The following is a 27,810-nucleotide window of genomic DNA, read 5'->3' as shown; positions in this document are numbered from 1 at the left end:
GTCTCATTTTTGGTTCAGGATATGACCTGAACGCAATGCAAATATCGAGATAATGCATGAGCAAGAAAGAGGTGAAGAATAATACGTTTTTTTTCTAAAGAAAAAAACATCCTGCATACACTCTTGCTGAAGGGTGAATGTCTTTGGCACATTCTCTATACTTCTCTTTCTATGGTACATTTATTCAATATCCATGTCGGGTCGCGGAGATGATAATGAACCAGTAAAGAGGGCCCCAATAAGTGTACCTGTACCCTCTAGTCTAGGAGAATGTCGAAACCTGTGTACACGAGCGTAATTTAGACCGGAGACAGACGATCCAAATTGTTCACACTACATTTTAATTGTCTTCTCGTCGAAGGATACTCTTTGAGAGCTTAGCGTCGGTAGGGAACGTTGCAGGGGACCATTAGTTAAAGATGTTTGTCCTCCACCGTTGCGGACTACAGTTGGTTGAGAATTTGTCGGTGGTTGATTTTCCACGGACAATAGCGATCTTTGAGTACCTCTGTACACCACCCTTGTGTACGTAAGACTCTGGAACACAAGAAAAGAGAGATGACCATCGAATTGCATCGGTGGTTTGATTCTTGGATTATAGATTCATGCCCCAACAGCATCTTCAACATATACCATTTCAATTACTTTCTCGCATAATTCGGAGTTGGAAAGAAATTGACAATAATTAATCGACTCTCCTGTGTTTTAATTAAACCCTAAAATTAGTCGTTTGTTTAACTATAGGAATAGTTTTTTTTTTTTTTTGTAGTGTAAATTTGAAAAAGTCAAGTGCTTACTTGTCGAGAAATTAGAGTTTACCAGATTTCAGGGTGAGGATTATTTGGCTGCATCTGGGGAGGCTAGGCAAACGGGCGATAGATAATCTTCACTTGTATGCATGTTACGTAAAGCTTCTGTCGTACCGTCCGTCAGTGTCAAGTTCATTAAAGATTCTTGCACCGGAGGTAAAATGAAGTTCACTTGTAACTAGAATCGTCTATGCGACTGTATCAATTCCTGAGACGAGAATTTGCGTTCGAAGGAAAGAAACGTTTGGAAAATGACCGTCCACATATTGTACCTTTTCAAGTATCTATTCATCACTCTTGACTCGCTACTCGAGGAATTATTCATCTTTCATAAAGGAAAGGTGTTCCTGTGGATACAACAATGCGTGTCTCGCGCCATGATTGTAGTCACGTGAATAGGTACGTATTAATATTGGCTCGCGTGTAGGGACCATTCAACAACATCCATGGCCTCAGGGTTGTATCTAGTGCCGAGTCACGCGAATTGAGTGTAGGTACATAGAGTAAGAAAGGGTTGCGTGTGGAAGGCATTGACTGATCGTGATACTGTGCGAATATTTGGTCTTGTCGATAATGAATTACTGTTTATTAAAGTACTCGAAGCTCAGCACCCGGTCCCACCTCGCCGCCTTGTGTAGCCTTCGTAAGCCGATATGCGTTATTAATATTTTCTCCCATAAAACCTATTCGTGGCGTACGAAATTGGACGGAGAAAAAGCGTTGGACGTGAAAAAAGGTGTAGGTATACGTTACCGCGTCTATACATATCGGCACGATCAGGATCACTCACGTCAGGATATAAATCCCGTGTCGTTGCGATGAACCAATACGATAAATTCACCGATAATAACCGCCTCGACGGCAAAGCAATAACGACAAGCAATATGACGCGTGTGTGTTGTGTGTGCGAGAGTGAGAATGAGTCCAGACCAGATTGCAATTGACGATATTTAAGATATACTCTTGCCTTGAGTCGTCCGGCGAGGAGTCTCGAGATTCCTCTCATTATACGCATCCCGTTTTATCGAGGCTTCGTCATCGTTGTAGACGTCGCCGATTTCGCCGTCGCCTCCGTCGCGCTTAAATATTTGACCTCGTCGAGTCGGTCCGATCGCAAGTCTTCCGACTGCAGCTTTTTCCCGAGTCCTGCAGGCACGTCGCTCGGCTCGAATCGGCCTCCTGGTTCTTCCGGCCTTGACATTGTTCCCGACCTTGACGCTGGGGGCTGCACACGGCTTTCATCATGTAGCACCGCCGGTGCGGATTGTGCCGACTGTAGAAGGTGTCGTATCCGCTGCTCGTTGTTGCCCCCCGATGCTGACCCGCCGCGAATTGGTCCTGGGTCAGGCAGAGATGACAACGGGGGACTTCTTGACCTGACGGGTCTGTCCAGGGGACGTCCGGGGTTACGCCGCAACCGCTGCATCCGATGCAGGTCCCCGTAGCGGGCCCCGTGGTCTGGAACCACAAGACAGCCACTCCAACAGCACCAAATTGACTCAATTACGGTTGGAGTGAGTTGAAACGATCACTTCGGACTCTTAACGCTCCCATTGATTGACCATGGACAGTATTATACACTACACACATATTTATATGCTCAAAGGTTAATCGGCAGGGCTTCGACAAAGAACGATTATAGGTACCTACACGCTTTTTACCCACACAGCTCAGATTCTTCATATCTCGAAATAAACTCGGGCTAATTTCTTTGGGCACTAATGTTGAGTAATTTTGCTAACGACACAGAGGTGTGGTGGACTGAGCTGGACGGAGGGTGCGTCACGCGAAAGAGTGACGGTCAATATGTACATTCGTACGTCCCCAAGCCGTTACTTTAGTTTGTGGTATCGAGAATTGGGCCATCCTGTGAGACGTTCCGGCACAAGATGTCAGGTTCGGTAGTTCGGCTTCGAGGTGTGTTCGGAAACACGCTACCCGTAAAGGTCGTTGTACTCGTGACGTCAATACCACTAATGGAATACGTCTAATTTCTTCCGTGACACGATGTACATGTAAATGTATGTAATTAATAAACCGAGTGACGGAAAACGTTCCGAAAGCGTCAAATTCCGAATTTCTTGGCGGCGAAACTTAAAGTAAAGAAATCAAACTTTTCGGAACTTTGCTCTATCGTAACTTGATTTTTCTTGAATCTTGCATTCCGGAACCTTGAGCCGTCGGCTTTCCGACCATTCGAAACTTTGTTGTTTCTCCAAAGTTTGACTTCTTTACTTCAAGTTTCGCCGACAAATAATTCGTAATTAGGTGCTTTCCTACCTTTTCAATATCGGAACTTCAACCGCACCCCGTGCTGGAGTGCGATTGAACTCATTCCTTCTACAGTCTTGAATGAATCTGCATTCACGGCAATCAGAGACTGATCGTAGCATTCATCGATACGTTTGATTGCGAGCGTTAGCGCTAAATCTATATTTCCGTCCAGTGTCTGATTTCTCGTGATATAATTAACTGATTATCAGGTGTCGGGAGAGGAAGAAAGAAAGGAATGAAGGAAGGAAGGAAAGTCCAGGGGCGTAAGCTCTCTCGCTCGCGTTAAATTGACGCAGTGTCTCCGACACCCACGCTTTGCCCGTTATCACGGGACGGTCGTTCCGTCAAGTGGGGAGTGTTCGTCGGATGACGGTATTTCCCTGACAGTTTTTACGCCCTTTGTTGTCCGCTTCACATCCCCAGGGTTTAAATTCTAATAATAGATGATCGCCAGAGGCTTGGCTTTTGACAATTTATAATGGTCCTCACCTTTAGTCAAATAAATCAGCGAGACAACAATAGCGCTCGATATATACTCTGCAAATAGGCAGTTGGCCGATTTTGCTATTGCTTGCCAACAATGATTATACAATATGTACAAAGACCTAATGATGATTATAATATAATATCGAATGTGTAGAATTTCTTTTCTCATATTGGTTCGCATCGCCTCCCCTGCATTGCACAAGCCTAACGAATCATGGTGGCTGCTGGTAGTGATTAATACTATTATTATTATTCGAATTTCATTGGGAGATCAGATCCGAAAAATAGTTTAACAATCAACTCATGCGTTCCCGTATCCTACTGGATGGAAATATTGCTCTTGGAGGGTTGTTCTTGGGTTGTACAGCGGTCGGGATCGGGTGCTTTAAGTTTCTCAACTTTATAATTACGGTGAAAAGGTCAATCGGGTTGAGGGCAATGTAGTCGTCTGGAAGGTTTAGATTTCCGGGATCCCCGGAAATGAGTTCGCTCTTCCACATCGTATTATTCTTTGCCGAGAAGAGTTCCAGTCCAATGTGGTTTGGACCTGGCAAAAAAAAAAAAAAAAACAAACGTGGAAATCCGAAGGCTTCGTCTTCGCTAGTCCGCCGTGAGTAAGTCGGGAAAAAAAAACTAGCTCTCCCTCTTTTTTCCTCACAGAGTAACGCTCGTTGGGTTCATCCACTCACCTGCAATCTCCGGCTACTTTTTACCCCTGTGATTGATGTCGTCCAGCATTCCAAGCTCGAATTACGAACTAGTCATGGTAGTTCGGCTTGCACCGATATCTGTATACGTTTTTACATGTTGGGGGTGGTGAGTGGTGAATTCTGGTCTATTGTACGCTACGACCAGCACACAATATACACCGGCGTACAGGCGTGTATTTCAAATTTTGGCAACCTCCGCCGCAGAGCAATAAAAGTGAGAAACGACCCGTGCGACGAGGGAAAATTTATATCTGACCTGGCCGACCCCTTCTGTGAAAACATCTACCGACCCAAAAATACCCCCCATGTTTTTATGGCTATTTGTATGGGAAAATAAAATTATTTTCATGGAAATGGTGTTCATGAAGTCTCGATCATAAACGCGATGGCTCGTACTACGTAGACTAATTGCCCGTACGAAATGATAAGAAACCAGCGTGGTTCGTTATTTTCGAGTTGATCGAAAAATTGTTAAAACCTTGCTCGTACACTTTATACAGAGTTCCAGAATGAACTTGAGAATTTGTATCGTAGAGTCGCTGTTCGTATCGCTGTGATTAATCGTCACCATTGTCTCGATAGCTGAATTTTCAACGGAAACTATACACTTTGCACGTACAGATTAGAACGGTCTGCCAGTGAGTGTCTGGTTATCTTATACTAGTTGTAACTACTTTTGGTAGTGATAAATAGATGTAAATGGGAGTTTCGTGTAACTCGACAGCTGTATCAGATTTGTTTGGAACGATAACCGTCGCTGTTAATTCCATCGAAGTTCGTCGCCAGATGCAGTCATATTCAGCGTCAGATTCTATCCGCTTATTTGTAGTAGTTTGGGTGTATTACAGAATTTCTATAATTGTTTATTTAACAAACGCCCAGCCCAGCCTAACCCAGCCAACTCTAATACCGGGATAAAAAATGTCAAATAACGCCGGGAAATTTTCTATCCCACATTTGAATTAAGAAAGAAAAGGATGTGATAATTCAGTCAGACGTTTAATCAAATCATCTAACGTACATAAAACTATCGCCTTGCCAATCCTGATTAGATATACCCGTAGTATATAATACATTTAAAAGGTTAAAATCGATTGCAACCAGAGTCGAAACTTACTTTACGATGAGGCTTACGCCTGGCAAGAGCGTGTCGACTGCGAAACAATATTTCGGAGACGCTACGCCGGAAGTTACGCGTCATGAAGCAGTAGACGATGGGGTTGAGAGCGCTGTTCGCATGACCCAGGAACAAGCAGTAGGACAAAACGTCCGACATGTTTCTACCGCTCCCTGAAAACACAAAGTGTGCGTGATTAAATAATATATCGACATTCTCTTGCTTTGTGAAGGAATTTTTGTGAACCCCGCGCGTCTCGTTATCGTTCTGACAGTTTCGCGCAAGTCAACAGCTTTTCATCACGTTGTTCGTTAACTGGTAAAGTTTGTACCCACGTAACGCGTTATGGTCGATGGTGTTGTCAAGGCTGAAAAATGTCACTTTATAGATTCGAGCTTGAAATTGTTGGAAAATTTTTTGTACTTGCATTCCAACGAGCTTGTGGTTGTAGCAATTTGTTATTATTAAACATCTGTAACAGCACCGCTTGGAACGATAGGGATATTTTTCTTCTCTCCAATCACCATTGAATAATCAAAGAATAACATTCGAATTGGATATGTGGTATAATTTTGCAATATCAAAATCGGTATGTAGTAGCCGATCCAACGTTCGATTAAATTCGGTACAGAATAATTCCGATTGAACATTGATTTGGTTTTTGATCCAATATAGATGTAATTGAACGAACGATCCGTATACATGTGTGATTATCAATTTTTGAACACCAGCCACGGCTGTTTACGTGTTCTTTTTATAAACATATGCGTCACCCATCTTTGGAGGATAAACAAAGGAAGCTGGAAATAAATTGACCTCGTTCGAATGAAAACTGTAGGCGTTTTTCGTGGGATTCGAAAATGCGTTTCAAAAACAATTGCGTGTATTAAAAAATCTGGAAGAGATGAAACGTGGTTCCGAAAATTGAGATGTTTGGCAAGTGTGGCAAAAGTAAATCGACCTGAACAGACCCCGCCTATTGAATTTAGTCCCTAAACAACGTCTTTCATTCGGAAAGTCGTATCGTTACCATGAATGAAATTTCAGCTACTTACCAAGTGCCCCGAGGTCCATCAGAAGTCTGAGCACGTTGTATGGCAGCCAGCATAAAGCGAATAGAACCGCCAGAAGAAGCAGGATCCAAGCAACGCGACGTCGTTCACGGACTAAACGAAATCCCTGATAAACACGAAAAATTGTCGCATAAGCTCAATATTGCTAGCTTGAAAGATTATTCAACGGTATTTCATTCTAATGAAAAAATGACGCAGTCATGAGCGATTCACAAGAGGGTTAAGCGGTATGTATTTAGGCTGAAGGATGAATTTACCATCGAGTAGTCGCCAGGAGTTTCTCTTACAAACAGAAATTTAATACCATAAATAAACAGGGGATGATTACGTTGATTACGTTACGCGGTTGGAATTGGAAGTTTACATTAAAAAGAAAAGAACTATTGACTCTGTGTAAATCGATGCATAATACAGCGTTTTTTCACGATGGAATATACATATACATTTTTCATACGGTCTTAATACTCTTAGTATCATCCGCTTGGAGACAGGTAGCGTGGATATAAATAATGAGGATAAAACGCTCGGGATGGAATTAAAGTTTGTATCGATTGGCAATGAATGGTGAAATTATCGGCGTTAAAATGACTTGTGAGACAGTTATTGGCTCGAGATTAAGCCGTGAATCTTTGCATATAATCACCCGTGATTCCAGTACTGAATATCGACATGCGAGCGAAGCTCATTTTGAGGCGGTACATCAGCCGTCAGCATAATTAAAACGATGCAAGCCGGAAGTGGTCGAGTAAGTGTGCCCTGATTACGGAACGAACCCTTGGCTGTAAGGTCGATCGATTTTGTCGCCTAGTCTGTAGTGACGGAATATATATTTCGGAAATGGGAAATAAATGGGTGTACTATTCGGAGATGAACGACCCTCGGCAGAGTTGATCAAATGGGTTTAAAACATACTCCCTTGTGTCTTATCACTAACCCATGTGTCGGTGAACTTTGCCACAGGCCTAAAACTCGCCAAGCCATCGCACGTAATGATGGATTTGAATAATCAATTATGGAACTAGGTTAGTTATCTATGAGAGCTTACCTGCTGTGAGCTGGCACTGCCTTCTATACTGTCGCAATCGAAAGGTGGTTTTCTGGCGCAGAGGGTTCGGCCCATCATCGAATACGCCAGAATCACGATGAACCCTGCAATTATACAGGGCCAGAAACTTGTATAACAATAACAATAATTTATCCCCAAAAAGTACACAGATTAGTAAAATTGAATTGCACGCTTAGGTACATCCAATAGAAGGTCATAGGGGGATTTTACACTTAATCTCCCGTTGAAATAAGACACATGTGCTAAAAGATGACCTGTCCATTCACACGTTTCTTCTTAACGGTTATTATTCTTTGGTTTTTGGATTCAATAACAATAGCATCATTCAATATCAATGTGATCAGTAAAGATATCTTGACTTGAATCGTAAACGCTTGGTTTGAATACACGGTCTTACCGGGAATCGCGTAGACCAGAACGAAGCAGGCGGCGCCAAAAATGTGGGTGTGGATACCAAGTGGCTTGAAGTCTTCGGAGCATACGTAAAAAGTTGGGTGTTCAATGCGTTGCCCTCCGATCGTTATGTTGTCCAATTCACTCATCGGGCTCAACGTCACCTGAGATATTCAACGGATAAGCGAATACTGGCAACCGGTTAACAGCTTTTGAAAAGTTTTCACCAACGTTTACTGCCAACGGCAAATACGGGGCGATCGTGTGTCATGAGTGTATTATAGGGGAAAATAATACGCCAAATAAAAAGAGTGCCGTGTGAAGTAAGATATTAACTCACAGCTCGTAAAACCGGGGCAAAGATGCTCAAGGCGACCAGCCAGAGAGCTGCGATTACTAGTATGGTACTCCGTCTGTTGAAGACCCTCCTGAAGGCTATCGGACTCCTTATTGCAAGGTACCTGTCGATGCTCATCGCCGTTATTGTGAAAACGGAAGCGGCCACTGCGACGCCTGCAAATATTGTTTCACTCTTGCACATCGGTACTGTAAGGTAAGTAGGTACCAGTTATTGATACGCTTAGACCCAATCATTGACCCTTTTGTTTAAAAAAAAAATTATCAATCGACGGCAGAAATTGTAAACTTTGCGATGAATGTAACCAATTGCTAGAGGTTTAGACGCTGAAAATTTATTTTTTGATAATTTTAGAACCAAGGATCAATCAGATACAATCATAAAGGGTCAGTAATTGGAACAGGGTTGGTAAGTGGTACACTTACATTAGTGTGTATCAGAATCTAAAAATCTTAAAATCTTCACGCGTTCGTAGCACGATGATAATTTATGTATGAGGGTACTTTTTAATCAATAGTATTGAATTATCGTACCGTATCCAAGTGATCGGACGATAATCCAGAAGCTAGGTGTTTTATCTTGCCTCTTTACAGCAGGTATGTTTTTTTCAGAGAATTATTTCCCGCTTATTGGAATGGTGTAACAGAGTAATTGCTCTGCGATATTTTCTGCGGGAGATTAAATCATTCATGCGGGTGGCACGGCACTTGTAAAAACAAGATACGGTATTGGACGAATGATATTGTACAAAGCATTAATCTTCTCTGACCCGGTACGCGATTGCCTTGAAATACATTCCTCCTTCGGGTAGAATTTTGTAATTTATTTGACGTGACGGTAATCCATTAAACGCTTTTACCCCGATGTCACGCTAATGTTATTCATCTATTAGGGCAGCCTGATTTCGTCCTTACCGGTCGTGGTAAGCCTCCCGGATCCGGGAGGATGCTCAAAGATTGATGATATCAATGGGCTTACGTTTTCGGCTTACGAGAGCCTCTTGTCACCGGAAGATAAAATCTTACTGCCCCATCATTCTCAGCGGTGTAAAACGTTGCAAATAGTCGGAAGCGCGATTTAAAACCGTTGTCACTCCGTCCATATAGGCAGAAATATTCGGTTTCGAAAGAAACTAACACCTATGTTGCCGATTTCCATACTTTTACGAAGCGTTGTCGAAGAGAAAGTAACGGCTCCGTTTACGATTTGATTTAGATTTAAGTAGAGACGGGACGCGGGTCGACAGGTTATTTCGGAATACCACGCTTCTCTCCCACTGTTTGTGACGCGTACATGGCACGCGATGTCTGGCCGATATTTTTTCGCACTCTGTGGTGCGAAAAACTTAACCCTGGCCAAAGATACCCCAGACGATGTCTGTCTCTGGAATCGAAAAAAATAAGTAGTTTTCAATAGATATAAGATGTGTCTGGCAGAGACGAATTTTCCAGTCCCATCCTCTTTGTGCGTACATGGTATACCCTTATCGAATGAAGAAGGCGAGAACGAAAACCCCGAGCGATTGATTTCTCGCCCCCCGGGGTTTATCGGAAAGTGATATTCCACGTTGCCAGCTCTAAGTAACATCTCGATTATCTGTTATTCCCGTTCCTTTCCGTTTCATTTCCCAGATTTATTTCTATCCTTTTTCCATTAATTACTTTCCAAGCCACTCTTGAAGCTCTGTTCAATGAACGGAACAGAACTTTCTTGCTTCATCGAGGAACAGATCCACGTTCCTAATCAATACTCATATCAAAGTAGCAACGTGGATTACATCTGCCCTCGAAATTGGCTGGTACACTCAAAACCAAGCTCTCGATTGTAAATCGTGATGCCGGGAGATTCTGGAGGAGATGAAGAAGGGTACATTGTTGTCTGTCTACACGCGACGTTCCCGTGTTCCTAAGGAGGTATGAGATCGTCCTGATCAAACGAGACGTATTTTCACGTCTGACATTATCCTTCGAGATGATGAATAGCCTGCAGTAATAAGGGAACTGTGATAACGGTCCTGTATTCAAATCGTCACATTATATGTGTCTTGTTCGACTATGCTTCCATGAAATTCTTATTCGACGATGCTCTCCGCCTGCTTTAATGCCTCGTTATGTATCAAAGGGCCTCGGTTGCGTTTCGAGATAAACGAACGGACTGGCCTCTGTGCTGCATAATGTATTCGTGTAGAATTTTATTCTACCTCTCGTCGCCACTACCAAGCCAAGCGTTGTTGAAACGAACGCGATCGCGAATTATTTATTTAACCCCGCTGTACTCAATTACATTGTTCGAGCTGCTCGGTGCTGCTTTTTTCGATTACCGTTTATGACCGAGCATTACTCGTGTTGATTAAAACTCGCATCTGTACACCAAGTTATCACGCTTTTCGGCTATAGGTACTGCGAGGCAATTATCACCCGGTTTTAATTTTGTTACAACAAGGGTTTCAAGATACACGTGAAAAATTCATCGAGTCAGTGGATAATTTTATTCCAAGCGTGAAGTGCTCGAATCATTACCGAATGGAAAATTTTGTATTTTTCTGAATTTTTAAGTGAACGGGAACTCGCGGAGTAGAGAATTTATCTTCTTATGGAGATGATAGGTAGGATATAAACGAAGCAATTAGCCGAGTTAGCGGCAGTTTATTTCCATCCAAATAAATGAACTTTTAATTATTTCGAAAGTTTGATAAACCGAAAGGCATTAAAGCCAATACTGATAGGGAATTTAATTTCTATTCGAGAGTATTGAATTCGAGAAGAGAATCGTATTGATCAGAATAACCGAATCAGCTTGTGAATTGCGCAGCTGGTACAAGGCTTCCAAGGCTTGATGAATTCTAAACAAAACATCCCAAGATCTCTCTCGACTTTGAGGAAGCGCAGTTCCCCATTTGCTCGATAAATATCTTTACTTTTGTAAACTGTGAGTGCCAAGGAGCAACTGACGGCTACAATGTGGCAACGACGTCTGCGGTATTAGTTTCGCACCAACATTGACGGGGTTTTCAAAGTTCACCCACGATTATAACTATCGACTCAAAGCTTTGAAGAAGAAAAAAGAATTCTCGAAAAATAAATGGTTTGTATGCGGGTATTCGAACACTCACCTTGAAGGTAGAAGAAGAGTTTGCACATTATTTCACCGTAGACCCATATCATGGTGACGGCTTGGCTGACGGCTATCGGCATGCAGATCGTTGTAACGAGCAAATCGGCGACCGAGAGATTGACCAGAAAATAGTTTGTCACGCTGGAACAGAAGGTTTACCTCTTTTATTATCCGTCGATTATTTTATGCCGAAAAAATAAGCACATTACCGTCCGATCTTGGCGGAAGAAAATCTAATTTCGAATTTAATAAGGCACGTCAGGATAATTTTTCATATTCGGATGACCGATGGGACGGGTCTGAGCATATTTTATTTCCATTCTCGATTCTGGAATCTTTCATCAACTCTGCTGAAGCGAGTTTCACCGAATTCCACCACGACCAGTTTGAAACCGAGAGTATTATATATGCTTTTTCTCATCATGCCGTTCCCCGAATGTTGTTATTTGGATTCCTAATTTTATTAGTGTATATTCTTTTGTCAAAGATGTAGGGAAATTGCTTTTGGTATGTGTCTAACTTGTCGGGTGGTCCGAGATTGCTGTCTGAAAGTGGATTCTTATTACGCTTTTGTCGCTCACTATATTACACGTTTTATGGGTTGCGTGGGCTGAGCATAAGGTGTTATAACACAATCTTACGATACATTATAGGTCAAGAGTACAAGTACGCCTGGTACACACGTCTTCTCAACATAAATTCACTCGTACCAAAAAATTTTCGGCAATAAAGCTTCGGGTTTTTTAAAACGTACACTGTCAACTTGAAACTGAATGCTTGTAAACTCGATCTACTCTGCGATAAAATGTTTTGGGTACATTAATTTGTGCAAAACTATTCCTGTGGGAAATATGTGGTCGATGGAAAATTGGGCACGAAATTGAGCCAAGGGACACGGCTTTAACATGTATACCTATAGGTACTAAGTACCTCGGGTTGATTTTACCTTATTGAGGAAAGAAAGTAAACAGATCTATATATATATACATAGATATATGTGCGTCGAGGGTGTTACCACATTGCGGATGGAGCGAGAAGTCGTAAAATGGTCTGTGGTAATCTGTGTAATTAAATAGCTAACCGTGACTCATGGAATGATATTGGATTCGAAGGCTGATCAACTCCTCTCTCTCTCTCTCTCTCTGCGGCATCGTTCGGAATTTGGATAAAGGAGTATAAGGCGCGTGACGCACAGGACTCGGGGATGAAAATGGTCGAAGAAATCGCTTCACTGACCGTAAATTTAATAGAAACTGCCTTTTGGCATCCCTTGATCGAAACAGATACGAAGTCTTGGAAACATTCTCGTGGCAAAGCGTGAAGTCAAAAGTTACGCAGATACGTTACTCGATTCGTAAGTTCGTGCTTGGCTGTTTGAATTTTCAATTCTGAAAAAATGAGTAACTCCGAAGAAGTGAAACTTGTTGAAAGTAATATGAATTTCATGGTTATAAATTTTTTTATTATATTTGGCTTGCGGTAAATCGTATAAACAAAGGTAAACATACACGTATATTTTGCGAACAGTGGTTTTGTATTCCATATTTCGTTGTCTCGACCTTACTTTAACTTCGGTGGAGTGACTCGGGGAGGAACTTTAAGCAGATTGCGCAACTTTTGGGTTCAAGCGTATGCAGCGAGTGGGACCCAAGCCTCGGAGGAAAATCTTATTATGCTGCAATAATGAAATTGAGTATTGCTCCAGCGAAGAAGGCAGTGCTCTCAAGAGATTTGTACATTACTGGGTAAAAGGTTGATTATCCGGTTAGGCATACCACTCGCCATATCCAATAACGTATGATGGAGAATTCCATGCGAATCCGACACACGTCTGACCCTTATCATTTCTGATGTTGTTTAAAAAAATTTCTGCAACTGTTTCAACTTTGAAACAGTATCCTGAATTTCTTCAGATTTATTATTCAACTGCACAATTATTGATAAATATTTAGTGACTTTGAAAAGGGCCTCTTTTAACATCATCAAAAATTTCTCAGAAACTGTATTTCGAGACTGGATCTATGATGCGCCGATTTGTTTCCATTTTTTTTTAATGAAGCACTTTCAATTTTTATGTTCAACGAAAACATGCTTTGAATGCTCTGAAAATTCCCGAAAAATTCTCAAAACTTCCACTTTTTTCTATTTTTTTTTTTTATCAAGTTCGTAACGAAAATGGTCTATAAATGTTCCAAGTGATAAGTAGAAGTTTTGAAATTTTTTTAAGAATTTTCAGACTGATCAACCAATACTTTGGTTGAGCAAAAATATTAAATGTGCTAAAAAATAATAAATCGGCAAAATTCGGCGCGGGTTAGATATGTATGTAAAAGAAAGTGCAATTTGTGAAAATATTTCGAAATTATTAAAAAAGGTCCTTGTCAAAATCACTCTCAATATTTATAAATAATTAACCGGTTGAATTAAAAATGTAAAAAAAATTCAGGCTACTGTCTCAGAGTTGGGATATTTGCAGAAAAAATGTTGAGGCTGAGACGTTGGTTGGGTTCGCATAGAATGTCCCATATGTACTACCTGAACACGTGTAACTCGGAATGTCTGCGAGGGTGGAACCGCAGTTTGGCCGATTCCACTTGAGCTCTCGGATGTTAAAGGATCGCTCCTCTTACAGAGCCATCGCATGTTTTCACGTTTCGTTCGAATACCAGGGTGCAACCCACATGGCGTCCCATTTCAAAAGGCTATGAATAGATTGTTTTATACAAGCGTTATGTGCAGACTTGGGAGTCAGATGGACGGATTAGAATTCACCTTGATTGAGTTGAATGAGAATAAAATTATAAACTCAAAGTCGCTCGGAGTTTTTTTCAAAACAAACTTGACCTGCGGCCAGACGAGCGATTCGTCGACAAGGCGAAGCCATATTATTTTTAACCCAAGAATGTTGTGATATCTTAATGGATTTGGTCGTAGGGTTGAAATTTGGATAACCGTAAAGTGTCGTGTGCTTTTTCCGAGAATCCCCGGGGGCTGTATATCCTCCGAAAATGAAAAAGAAAACATTTTACCGCGAGATATTTCGCGTGAAACATGCAATTCAATGATACATCGATCCACCAGAGACGTTCCTCGGGGCGTATGAATTTTGCAATCGACATAGGCCTGCAACGTGGCGAGAAAATACGGCGAGCTTTCGAGAATTTCGTGAAAGGTAAATATCTGATGAATAATTACATCAGCATTAGGAGAACATCCGCCGATCGATCGCAGGCTGTTCCATCTGCTGCAGGAAATGTTAGCCTCGTTCCGCTGTGTCGCGAGATGAGATGTTGAATTTCCGAATACAAAATGTCCCGAAAGCTCCAAATGTCGGATATTTTTGTGGCGGAAGTTCAAGTAAAGAAATCAAACTGACGAAACATTAATTGATTTGTTTGCTTCGACTGGTCAATCTTTTCTTTTGTCAAGTGTCACTCATTTTCGTGAACCGTTTGAGTCGAAAGCGTCAACTTGCAAAACCTGATGATTTCAACATCTCTTTAACCAAATTTCAGATATCATTTTAAGCACGGTACGTTTAATACGTCGAAAAACCGCTTCTCATCAATCTCTGGGTAATGCCAACTTTTGCAATCCCATGGCTGATGTATACACATGTCACCCGTTACGAATCCCTCGATTACGCTGCAGGTATTCTTACTACTTTAGCCATCGAGAGAAAAATATTTCTAAACGAAATTTTCTCTCCCAAAGGCATGCGGGAAATGTTAATCTAGCAGACCAGGCAGGCGGAAATATTCCACAAACATGACAACTGACACGAATAGAACCAAGCCACATCTACACACACACGTACACATATTTTCTCACGCTATGGATAATGGTTATGGATTAGCCTCACGTGTTTCCAGGCTTATTCCAAGACTAATGGTCATTTATAATCAACCCCGGAACAAGGCCATTAGTCCTTCCGCAAACTCATTCCCAATACCCTCACCAAATTTCGTTTAACGATAAGTGAAGGCGACGTCCTGTCAGACTTTAGTAGAATAACGGGGAAAAATATACGGTATAGTTTAACTCATATGACAAAATATATGAGTTTAAGTAAGGAGTTATTTATTGCCACCATATACTTATACTTATTTCAAGGCAATATGTTTGGAGTAGTAACGGTCTGCGAACTAAAGATCTATCGAGTAGATGCTGCGAACGATTGCATTTCCCTCGGGATAATTTCCTTCGGGATATCAGTGGAGGCCAGTGACACGTTCCCGGTAATAGACTTGTGGATTAACGCGTGTTTCAATTGATATGCGTACAAATGAAAGTAAGACAGCTATAATTTACACACTAAAAATAAACCCGACCGTTGGTATGGATTTTTGAACGTTTATTTAAGGTATCTCAAATGGAAAGCAAACACATTTCGTTACCCCTAGATTTATTTATCGCTACGAAAACAAATGGAATAGGTATTTTACGTTATTCGTTCGATAATATTTCACTGTGATATCTGGATGTGTTGAGTAAAGATCGAAGCGATGCGTGTATAATAATCACGTCTGAAGGGATTGCGCCAAAAACAATTGCAATTTTTTTTTTTTTTTTTACGTCAATTATAGTTGGTGTTTTCACACCTTCAACGTGGATAATTAAATTCACGTCATACGGTGTATCACCTCTAGTATCGATCAGTAGAATGTTTTCTTTCTTATACAATAATAATATTTCTTCGGTAGATAGCGAGGTCAATCAGTTACGTTCGTTCTAATTGAGACTGCTATGATTCGGTAACCATAAGTACTAAGTGACAATGAGACGAATAAGACCGCCAACACGAATTTTCAATTTGAGTTCTAGATGGCAAATTTAGATTTCTTCTACGTAACTAATAAATGAAAAAATAGTTTTATTAGATAAAGTTTGTTTTTGTAGAAGCCAGAAGAATATTTCGGATTTTAAGAAAAATTACCTATTTTCTCGAACGTTTACTGTAAATAATTACTAAACAAACTTCAGTTTTGCATTCAAATCACTTTTATTCAAAATTAATAATTAATAATAAATCACAAATGTAAAAGAATTGATAAACAGAGTTTAAAAATAAATATTTCTCGTACCTCTTCTATTTTCGTATGAACTTTCTCGTATCAAACCCAAAACGCAATCTCCCACCATCCTCTCGTTACACCGCCCCTGATAGCGTTAAAAACGATAAAGTCCATCACATCTTGGTGAAAACGTTTTCCTTTTTCCTCCGAACAGACACCCATGCCAGCTTTCAACCAAAAATTTCACGACTTATTTGTCAACGTAAAAACGACAAAAACAAACTTTATAACTGACAAATAAAGTTCTTGGTTATTACTCGATGCATATTACTATTAGTCAAATCAAAGACTGTTGCACGATTAGTCGCGATGCGAGAGTTGTTAAATTAGTATGTACCTGATGTGAATGGATAATCTTTCGTAGGCGTTAAAGAAAAAAAAAATTCAAAACTCAATCGAATACAACGGTCAAACGAAATCACGCCTATTCACAATACCTTGAAAAATCAGGACAGTACCTGAAACAGAAAGCAACAATTAAATACACGTCCAAAAAAATTTCCAAGACATCGAAAGTTATCGGTGAATCCAAGTTCGTTCGGATATTTGCAGGGGCAAATTTGATTGACAATTTACCGAACCCGTTATGGGCAGAATCGCCGTCATTTTGATGTTTGTTTAAAATAATGCAGCTACAAACTTCTCGTCGATAATTATGAGTTAGACGTAACAGCTCTTAGCCAAAGTAGCGTTGCAGTTACTGGATATGGATATTTTAATCACCGACAACGGATTTACGAATGCCGACGCTAACTAATTGTAGGATCTAAAAAGTTCTGATATTCGCATCAAGCTGAAGCTATTTTCGTACCTACGAACAGCGTTCGACGTGGGCTTTATACGTAATATCTATACCCATCGATGAACGTCACTGACCACCGGATTATATCAACCAGAATTTTGAAACGCCGAATCACGATAGATGCGATGATCGTGGAATTATAGCAATTAGCCAGTTAGAATTAGGGGCTGTGTAACATTGACATAACCTTGACTCCTACCCCCCATCCCCTCCCCCGCCCCTCAAATAATGTTACATAATATTTGAACGCTCCCTTATTCGGGAAAGCTGGAGCGGAGTTGAAGTCCCGAATTTGAAAAGTTCCGAAAACGTCTAATTCCGAATTATTTGGCGGCGAAACTTGAAGTAAAGAAATTAAACTTTTGAGAAACAATATAGTTTCGAATGGTCGGAAACCTGACGGCTTAAAAATGCCGAAAATTTAAGTTGCGATAGAAAAAAGTTTCGATGCGTAAAGTTCCGATAGAGAAAAATTCCGGAAATTAAAATATACTCACGATGCGTAGTTTACTTAACGAGTGGGTGTGAAAAATCAGAAAAACCGAAAATCAAAATGAGCAGGATGGCGAATATGAAAATATCGAAAATAAAAAACAAAAAAAGATGATAGTGATGAAATTTCTCCAAGCCAGAAATTCACAGAACTGAAAATCTTCGATCATTCGGAATTTGGATGTTTCGAATTTTAAAATATTCTCATTTTTGCACTTTCGGAACTTTGACTTTGTCGCAGTTACGCCCTTTCGGCATTTTGTCCTTTTGGAATTTTGCCCTTTCGGTTATTTGAATCTCGGGTTTCGGACCGTTCGAAACATTGATGCTTGGTCAAAGTTTAATGTCTTTACTTGAAGTTGCGCAACATAAAAAAATTCTGAATTCGGAGCATCCGGAACTTTTCAAATTCGGAATTCCAACCCCAGCCCAAAAGCTGACGATAAATCGAATGAGCAGAAACAGCAGCCAAGTACATCAGAGACTCAGGTTTCCTTGTATCTACCTCCATAACGGTAAAATCCACTGGCCAAAGCCATTTCGCCAGCCGTTCAGGTACCAGAGACTGAAAGGTAGGACTGGATGGTCACCATCAACGGAATAAACAGCCGGCAAGACGATGTCCGAGAGCTTACAGTTACGAAAATGGGTACGCGTCTGAACCATAAACGAGGCAATACCGCACGCTATTTCCTTTTTCGTGTGTTCATCCGTGTTAGTACCAAGTTTGTGTGCGGCTTGAGCCCTGCAGGACTAAAAGGCGAGGGCAAATCGTTGGAATTCGGCGTATCTCGAATGGTTCGTGAGTTCCGTTTGGGGAACTTTACACAGTCAAAGCGTCGCCTGCTTTTTTCTACAACCGCAAGTATATTATTCAACGATAGTTTTAATTTTGAATAACCCTCCTCATTATTTCAATCTAATCAGTGGTACGTACGTATGGATTGAAATTTAACGACATCGGGGAAATTTGTTCGTTTCTCTTGGTTTGCGTGAAAGCACATTTTTCAGTTATCAGGAATAATATGTTACAGTCGAATCTCTGAGCAGAAATAGTTTTCACTTTAAGGTCAGCAAATTACCGCGTACTACTTAACACTGCAGAAATTACAATTAATGAACCGCAACGCGAAGGATGGGTCTAAATTCATTCATTGTGATTAGTGTAGACTAATGAGCGCGCAGTGTAGGCATATTTTATACCTGAACCGTGTTGCAAGCTCTCTAATGAACCCACCGCCTTCAATTGTACACGACGCGTGATAATTCGTGGAAAGCTGTTCAGAGGTGAGTTATTTCGCCGTTGTACGGTTACACGTATATGCCCTTTACACACGTCCACTTTACGACTCGGGAATAAGCACAGAAGCTCGACTTGTTCCACTAACTAATCTGATAGCATAACGTCACGTACGTCGGATCCCTTTCAGTTCTCTCGTAGGGTTTACCAATCATTTCACCTACGATTTAAACATCTTCTTACTGTCATTCAAATGACATCAAAATCATATTCACATAAACGTTTCACAATAAGCGAAAGCTGTAATGGATAATAACAAACGTTTCCGATCCGAATGGGAACTGCGCAACACTTGAATTGCTCAGGGAGGCTTCGACGATTATTATTCAACGTCGTTCTAATCAATTCCGTAATTTCGGAATAGAACTCGGTTACATATACGCGCATGTGTGTGTGTGTGTGTGTGTGTGTCACATGTCAGCAGTAACAACCCTATTCGCATGGGTTATCTTTCGAATAATGTGTGAGCGGCGGTTGAACGGAGTTCCAGAATTTCTATGCGTGCTGATGCGTATAGACACTGGCCAATCACAATGCATTGTGCCTATGGTTGCGGTGCAGCGATTTTATCAACGTTTATACGAATCAGCACTGCCGATAAAGAAGATATCTGACACAGATTTCGTTTTTTCCACTCACCCGCATGCTGGAAATAGAATATTTGAGTCGTCGTCGCCGTGCATCCCCGCAATTCGTGTTTTTACAGGCTATTTGCGACACACCACGTGTCAAAGTTTCTTTTTTTTTTTTGATTTACCGATGAAACATCAGCGGGTGATGAAAAATAAAAAACATGGGTAACAACGCGTCGCGTCGTTTAGAAACGTTTCGACTTAGAAATACTTTTGAGCCGTTGGATGTGGCTTAGGAAGTATAAATGTTTGGATACCTCGGTGTAAACTACGTACTGCGCCAACAGGGCGAAATATTAGAGGGCAAATTCTGTTCACTATAAGTTAGAAAGCAACAAATATTCTCTCGTCAATTGTACGCACATGCCCGACCTATACAGACGCAAAATACTCTCTTGCAGCTCAATGTGACCTACGATTAATTGCTACAGCACAAAGTGTCAATTAAAAGTTTCCTGATAAATTTGAGAGGAAATTTCGGACTAGACTCACTAATTGCAAAACGATGGGGAAGAAAGGAAGCCAAAACAAAGGAAAAACTTTGGCAAAGGAACTCGAAAACAGAAGCAAAGCTTGGGTTGAGAATTTTCGATTATTAATGTCTAAGGAAGCCTAACCGTGATAATTAAGGCCTTGTTGTCAGTCGTGAATGAAATGAAATCTTAAAAACTAATCTGGAAACAGTTCACGATGATTATAATAATTTTTTCAACATGCTGAACGTGCAATAAATTCTTTCTTTTTTTTTCTACGGTGTCGACTGTTGAGCCACACGATCACTTTATTACTCTGCAGCACCGCATGGTGTAAAATATAAAGATCATAACGATCACGTTGTTTTCTTGGTAAATAATCCTGACCTGCGCAACACGGCAGAAAGGTGATAAAAATTTCGAGCCCAGAGTCATAAACGTGCTATAAACTTGCGCATAAGCTCTGGAACCGTAGTTTTACCTATGATCTGTTGTTTTTCTCCATCACGGAAGCCTGGATAAGATTGATTTTCAAAGTTTGTTTGTTTTTCTGCAATTTCGATTCACGGGATCCGTGTCTTTGCTTTTGGGGTACCGTGTGTTGGGCGAAGTCGAAGGAGAATCAACGGTGGTTAAAAGTAATACACGACTATATCCAATCGAATAAAATAAATCATACATTATTTACTCTCCAAGCTCTTATTAAAGTTGTTCCAATGTGAAGATGAAGGGTACAGAATGTACGTCATAGCAGCAATGAAAGCTGCTGAGAAGATCGAAGCTGAACTTAAACCCGCCTCCGTTAATTAAACCATAATAATTGCTGGCCTCTTGTTCGGTAGAGCTTTGTAATTATCGTTTGGTGAGGAAAAATATCATGGTATCAACCAGCACCGTGTTTCAAAAGCTTAACTTAGCGTATCGCAACTAGGTATGTATCTATTATCTAAGGGGTATCTGTATCTACGAGTTATTATACTCGGAATAGAAGAATGGTACGATAAAATTCGAACTTTACTCATCTGGGAACGACTGATTACCCTCATCGCTGTAGAAATTTTCGACCACTCGGCAATGAAATTCCCACATAAATTACAATAATTACCTTGATTATTTTTGTTGCAAAACTTAAGGATTCTCAGTAAAACGTGAGTCTCGTCGACGATATGGAACACTTTGTGACAAGATGAAAAACGGAAAAAATCAACCACAATAAAGACGATAAGAAAATTAATTTTGAACAATAGCGATGCCCAAAAGTTACCAACGAATTGTTTCAACAAAACGTTGTGAAACAAATTTTTGGTTTTTTTTTGGACGTCGTGTGGAATGAATTCGTTCATTTTTCTGAAAACACACGAATTTTTAAAGAATTTTCTCATTATTTTGAAGCTTCCGTTTTCGAAAATTTTAGGTTTTAATACATGGAGGAAAAATTGTCAATTTTGGATATGTTTTCGTAAAAACGTTGTACATTTAACAAGTTTCCGGGGCATTGAACAAACAGTTTCGTGAATACAGCCTTTACGAATTTTCGAAAACGGAAATTTCAAAATAATGAGAAAATTCATGAAAAATTCATGTGTGTTCAGAAAAATCAACGAATTCATTTCACACGACATCAAGAAAAAAGAACCCAAAAATTCGTTACACAACGTTTTGTTGAAACAATTCGTTGATAACTTTTGGGCATCGGTATTATTCAAATTTAGTTTTCTTATCGTCTTTATTGCGGTATGATTTTTTTCCGATTCTCATCTTATCACAAAGTATTCAATATTGTCAACGAGACTGAATTTTCGTTCAGAATGTATACCCGGCACATCCTTAATCCTGAGATTGTTTGTCAAATTTTGCAAGATTTCCACGGTGTCTGCAGTTTGTATAATAACCAAAACTGTCCGTAATCAAGAGGTATCGGTTTGTAGCGTAGGAAATACGACACTCACCTCCGCATGTAGTGGTACTTGAGGACGACCACGATGACGAGGATGTTGGCCGTGACGGCGAGGACGATGACGGGAACGTAGAGGGTGATGAGAAGATAGTTGGTCTCGCTGTTAAGATTGTTGTAGAAGTCGCTGAGAATTGCATTCACCTCGTCCATCTTGAGGGAATTGTTGCCGTCGTCGGCAGTTTCGTTTTCGTTAATATCGAATCCGTCGAACACCGGCATGCCTGAATCGTCCATGTTGCGAATTCTCGGTCTTAATACTCGACTATTTAACAAGTCTCGTTCAGCTTTGCGGAGAAATCGGGATCCTCTCATCGATCGAGGCAAGTCTCTCCACTTTTCTGCAAGCCATTCACAAGCAGGCCTGGCGTCATTTCAATTCGTTGCATCGTGATTCGGTTCGAGATAAAAAAATATTTACTCTTTGATTTCTGCCGGTGTTTTTGGATTTCAGTCACGGAGTTGGGTGAGATTCCATTTGTCGATTTTATCACTCATGTCGTTGACTTAGCCGTGCGTCAACGGGCTTAGTGGACCGTTTGAGTAACTTTCGAAGCACCGTCGAATCCTCATCTCAATCACTTTTCTGCCTCATTTCCTCGTCTCGACACTGAAATCATAAACGTTAGTTTTATCACACTGCTTTCTTCTTCGTGCTGTTTAGTGTAATAAACCAGAAACAATATCGGGTTTTTGAGTGAAACGATGTATTCGAATAAACACTAAAATAAGGTAACGCTCCGAGGGACAATTTTTACCCCCCAACAAAATCCGAAACGGTTGAGTTTTAATCCGTTTAACCAAATCAGAAAGTTCCACTAAACGCGAAAACGGATTGCAATTTATGTTAGGAATTTATTAGGCGTGGTGTAACGAATAGCTCAAACAACATTAATCAGAACATCCGCCTTTACAATATCGTTCGCCAACCTTGCCAATCCTTCTCGGTATTTTGGGGATGTGTTATTCTTGTCCGACTTTCGTTATCACGTGGAATCGACTCGTTATTTCAAAAGCTTGGAAGGTTCGGCCGGAAAATTGGTCGACGTATAGATGAATACAGAATCGTTGAATAAATCTTTACATTATGCATGTATTATTCCGTTTAAATATTACATTTCAAAAATCGTATGAATTTCCAATGACTGATGCAAAATGATTGCGAAGCAAAGAGGTCAAAGTTTTAGTTGTTGAGTGTCGATGTCCAAAAACAATCCACGCGAGTGGTTTCTAATGGTTTTCAGTCGCAGTTGACATCGACCGACAATTCAACCTGGTCGTCTCCTCTAATTACGTACAAATCTCTGTGTGATTCTACTTGAAGAGCGTATATGATTGATTATGACAACACTTTCACCCCGTTTTATGCGTCGTATTCAATCAACGGGTTAATTGCGTTGTCAGCGATTGAAACTGAGCCGCTCATCCCGGATGCGAAGTCGTATTTATGCGCAATAAATCTCCTAGTTCCAAAGCCTGGATTCACTTACGCTTCCACGCTTGTTGCTCTTTCACTGCTCTTTCGTATGTCAAGGTTTAGTCCACGACCATTGTGGTTAAAAGCGAGTTGAAAGGTTCAGCAGAACAAGATTGTCAAATGTCAAGATAAAATTGTCCTCGCAATGGTGTCGTTAATTTCATAGTTGGTCTCGTCTACACGGCCGGATGATTGCTGGCTTCTTTGACTAGCAGTAATTATTTGCATCCCCGTGTTTCTCGTATGATTTCACGTTTGAAGATATTTTTTTGTCTCCAATGTCGCAATTAGATGAATCAACATTCAACGCAGTAAGTAGTAATTCACAATCGCACTGGTCAATTAACATCGTATCAACCGAATCTCTACCATTGGTGTTCCATTTGGTAAAACATTTCCATGAATTTCTCGCCTTGGAATCCTGAGTCCATCGTCTCAAGAGTCCTTAAGCAGCTTTCGTCTCGACTCGTGCTGTTCTTCAGTTTGAAAAGTGGCGTCTGGTTTAATTGTACTTTTTCTACGAGTTATTTTTTTCCAGCCGAGGCACACAATGAGTATTCACAATTTTCATGACAATAAAATCCATTGCTCAGCTTAAAAGTGAAGAAGATCTCCAGTCAATGATTTTCTGTTCCTTCTTGATTCAGGCCTGATCTGCGCGTGAAAGATACGCGAAGACGACGTGAAAGATTGTCCACTCCGATACCGTCGGAAGAAAAAAAAACCCCCAAGTGTCTGACATGTTTTATACGATGTGAGATGTAGACGGAAACGTCCCATCTGTTACATAAATGACGAACGGCATGTGACAACTGTCTTTGGACCCGTTTTCGATTTCTCAAACGTTTCCAACTTTCTTAAAATCGCACCTACAACGATGATAAATATTATGGTACAGGTCTCTCAACGCCGGCCTTTCGTTCGTGCTAAAAGGCGTTGCTACCTTCAAAAAACGGTGCGAGGTCGGTTCTGCAATTCGAAGGTGCCGAACGTTCTTTTCATCAACACTGGCACCCTTCGACCCTCGTGTCAAATATCCCAACAATATGAGCACACGGCGAACGTAACAATGATGTGAAACTTCAATAGCGACGGTCCCTGAATTAAATCTCATAAAAAAAATTCTTCAAACCTGGACACACGTTATCGAACCATCTACAAAAGCTCTGCATTATACCCAATCGCGTGTCAAGAATTCTAAGGATAATTAAATTTTATTTTCCCCTCAACGTTTCCCGTTCGTTACAGGAATCCTTGGATAACTTTGCAGACGGTTTACATCTGAGACACAATGATCAAACGATTGAATGCAAATTTAAAATCTCTTAACGAAAGACAGGATGAGATGAAAAACCAAAATAAAAAGGTTTCCTGCCTTATTTACTAACCGATTTCCGTCGATCGATCGACTTACAATCGGTACGATCTCTCATCGGTAAAAAATACCGGCATTCATTCTGCGACAGGTCCAGAAAGAGATAAAAAAATAGCCTCCAGCATCGCATTCCCATGTTATGAGATTTTAAATTGCTTCTTATGAAGCAAAGATGGTAAGCAGGACTGGGAAATTTTGTAGAGTATTGAATTTTTTCAATAGTATAAATAACAGCCAGGCAGTTCCCGGTATCGACATGTATTCTGACGTCATAATGGTTCAACAACATGTGGCGCCATATTGTGGAGGAGTGCAGAGGGTGACACTTCTCTCCAATTTACGACGTTCCAAGTCGTAATTCCTCCTTCCTTTTGCATACGCCTTGTATTTATTGCCAATTGGTTCTCGAATGCGATTTAGGGTGAGAATAGACGTGATTTTTTTTTTTTTTTCTTGCTTGTCAATCCCTATTTCCCATAACTTCTAGACGTGACTTGATTCACTAACAAGGACGAAGGACTGATCAATTATGCGAGACACGTGTGACTGCGACACGATTCTACGTTCCATCAGATGCGAAACGAGCTAGGAGCTAGAAGTCACCACGTTTTGTGGAATTTCTAATAGAAGAGACGAAGATCACGAGGTCGAGCGCAAAGAGAAGGCCAGAGAGGAAGAGAGAGACAGAGGTATGAGATGACGTGTGAGGAGGAGGAAAATTGCTCTCACATTTTTTTCAAGATTTTTTAAATTCCTCTTCTTTACCTTCTAAAACGCACTCGTCAACAAGAAAATAAACACGTATGTTACAAAGGCCGGATCGTATGAAAAATCTCGGACGCCATTCTTGTGCAAGTTTCGAGTACAAATATACAAGAACTTGAAGAAAGTCGCTCGACGGTGATCGTCTCATAGAGCTGGATCCTGAGTTTCGTAAAGTAGGTAATGACGGAAAATGTAGTGTTTGAATGGCAGAGGATCAGAAAATTTACATGAGTATGGAAATTGTCGGGTTCACCTTTATTGAATGTATGAGTAAAATTGTCAAGCAATCAATTTGACAGTTTAGCTTTCCCCGAGGGCGACATATTCGAATTAATTGCTTGTTCTGTACTCTCCGAGTTCGGTTATCTTTGAGAGCTGAGAGACTTTTGCGTAAAGTCGAACTTTTAATTGATCAAAATGAGAGGACTTGCAAATTGCCAACTCGTGAAAAAAGTCTTTCAAGGTGTACAGGACCTTAAGAATCCCTTCAAGGGGATAGAATGAGCAATTCCGGACGGCTTAAGACACGCCGAAGGTACTGCGTTAATTTCGTAAGATTGTAGGAAAACTTCACTCCAGCATTTTCGCATTTCACACTCAAATTCTGGCAATTATTTCCCCAGCTTATTGCTCCTTTGATAATCGGTGCAAACTTGAAAGTTAACTTGTACCTTTGACCTGGTTGAGGTGTTTCCCAATAATTTCATTTCACGCATTTCGCATACGTAATGACTTTTCGTCGAAAAGGTAGAATCGTTTTGATCAATGCTGAATACAATTTGGGCACTCAAAGCAGCTCGTCACTCTTTATAACCGAGCTTTGAATACTTTTCTTTATTCATTTTTTTTTTTTTTAATTCCCCAATCAGATGTTATCCGATTGTATGTAGTAATAAATTTAATTATCGATGTCATTAATGGTAGACGTAACTCAATATTTTTATGGATTTCAAAAGTAATTTTACAAAGTATTTTATTAATTTAACAACTGTTATACGATCCGAAGCAAAGCTATATAATCCACAGGAAAGATTTCTTTGAGATTTCGTACGCAACGAATTGTGTAAAATATATTCGAGTTTCTTCATGTTTGTATTTTCAAATTCGTGCACAACAGATAATTATAAAATTACCAAATTTTTTCGCTTGATGTGAAATTAGTTTGAAGGAAATTACGTTAAACTTTTATCACTGGAGTACAATGACATCTGAAACCGTATATAAAATATCTACGAGTAAGATGTATCGTTTTAAAAATCTAGAATTGGATACTTGTTAACACTAAACAAGAAAAACTTATAACCGACAAAAACCCTGAAAGTAAATTAGGCGTAGGTTGAAATTGATACTAAGGCTTTACGTAGTGAGTGTGTGTGTTAGTTAAATCAGTAATCCGCGCATGTGTGTGCTGACATTCAAAGTAATGAAGTTGGCAAAGGATGTTACGCATGTAACATATAATATACACTGTTGAAAATATGGCGTAAATTTACAGAGAAGCTGGGAAAGGAGCGAAAAAGAAACAACAAATTCTCTTTCACACCTTTGAGTGGCATGGATTTATGTAAATAATGGATTTGCATCATCTAAATTCGACGTCAAAATAAATTTTGGAACCTTGCCAAAACTGCAGACGAAGACTCGTAGATATTAAAATATTTTAAACAGTGTACTCTGGCATAAAATTTAGAATGCATTATCAATTTACCTTTCTTGCAAATTGATGAGGGATCGCTGCAGTTTGGTTTTATTTTTCTTAAATTTAAGTCATTTCCTTTGGAGCGGAGCGTTCGCAGCCCCAAATACCCGCGCACGTTGACGGAACGACGTAGAAATTTAATCGGCTAAAAGTTTAACTCGGTATTTTAACTCGAAGCAGTGCTCTGTGATCAATTGTCCATCAAGTGGTGAGTCTTAAGTCACAAGATCTCAGCAGACAAATTTTCTACGAATTACAATGCCGTGACTCGAGTCACCCTGAGTGACTTTGGACCGTGCGAATGATCCGGTATATATTTTCGTGGGAACAGTAACGGATTCGTGAGATCGACTGGCATGCCGGCCG

At 40.3% G+C, this 27,810-nt stretch overlaps 1 protein-coding gene across 2 annotated transcripts; it reads right to left on the bottom strand.

Annotated features, from left to right (window-relative positions):
* Nucleotides 1-403: 403 nt before the first annotated feature.
* On the bottom strand, nucleotides 404-27,810 carry LOC124299704 (RYamide receptor-like). 2 transcript variants are annotated; one of them, XM_046753002.1, is made up of 12 exons: nucleotides 27,454-27,810; nucleotides 22,550-22,774; nucleotides 22,124-22,469; nucleotides 16,913-16,933; nucleotides 11,399-11,541; nucleotides 8,269-8,474; nucleotides 7,933-8,092; nucleotides 7,515-7,618; nucleotides 6,452-6,575; nucleotides 5,397-5,569; nucleotides 1,777-2,267; nucleotides 404-537 (listed from the first exon to the last, which is right to left on the bottom strand). In XM_046753002.1, exons 3-11 carry the CDS (start codon nucleotides 22,441-22,443, stop codon nucleotides 1,890-1,892), a joined length of 1,629 nt encoding a protein of 542 aa, XP_046608958.1. In that variant the 5' UTR covers nucleotides 22,444-22,469; nucleotides 22,550-22,774; nucleotides 27,454-27,810; the 3' UTR covers nucleotides 404-537; nucleotides 1,777-1,889. The 2 variants fall into 2 exon arrangements, with proteins under 2 accessions (XP_046608958.1, XP_046608959.1); XM_046753003.1 differs by lacking the exons at nucleotides 16,913-16,933; nucleotides 22,124-22,469; nucleotides 22,550-22,774; nucleotides 27,454-27,810 and adding an exon at nucleotides 16,485-16,571.

This window comes from Neodiprion virginianus, chromosome 3, assembly GCF_021901495.1.
Source record: "Neodiprion virginianus isolate iyNeoVirg1 chromosome 3, iyNeoVirg1.1, whole genome shotgun sequence".
NCBI classification, from domain to species: Eukaryota; Metazoa; Arthropoda; class Insecta; order Hymenoptera; family Diprionidae; genus Neodiprion; species Neodiprion virginianus.
The sequence above is the reverse complement of the archived record's forward strand: the minus strand, read 5'-3'. Positions and strand labels throughout refer to the sequence as shown.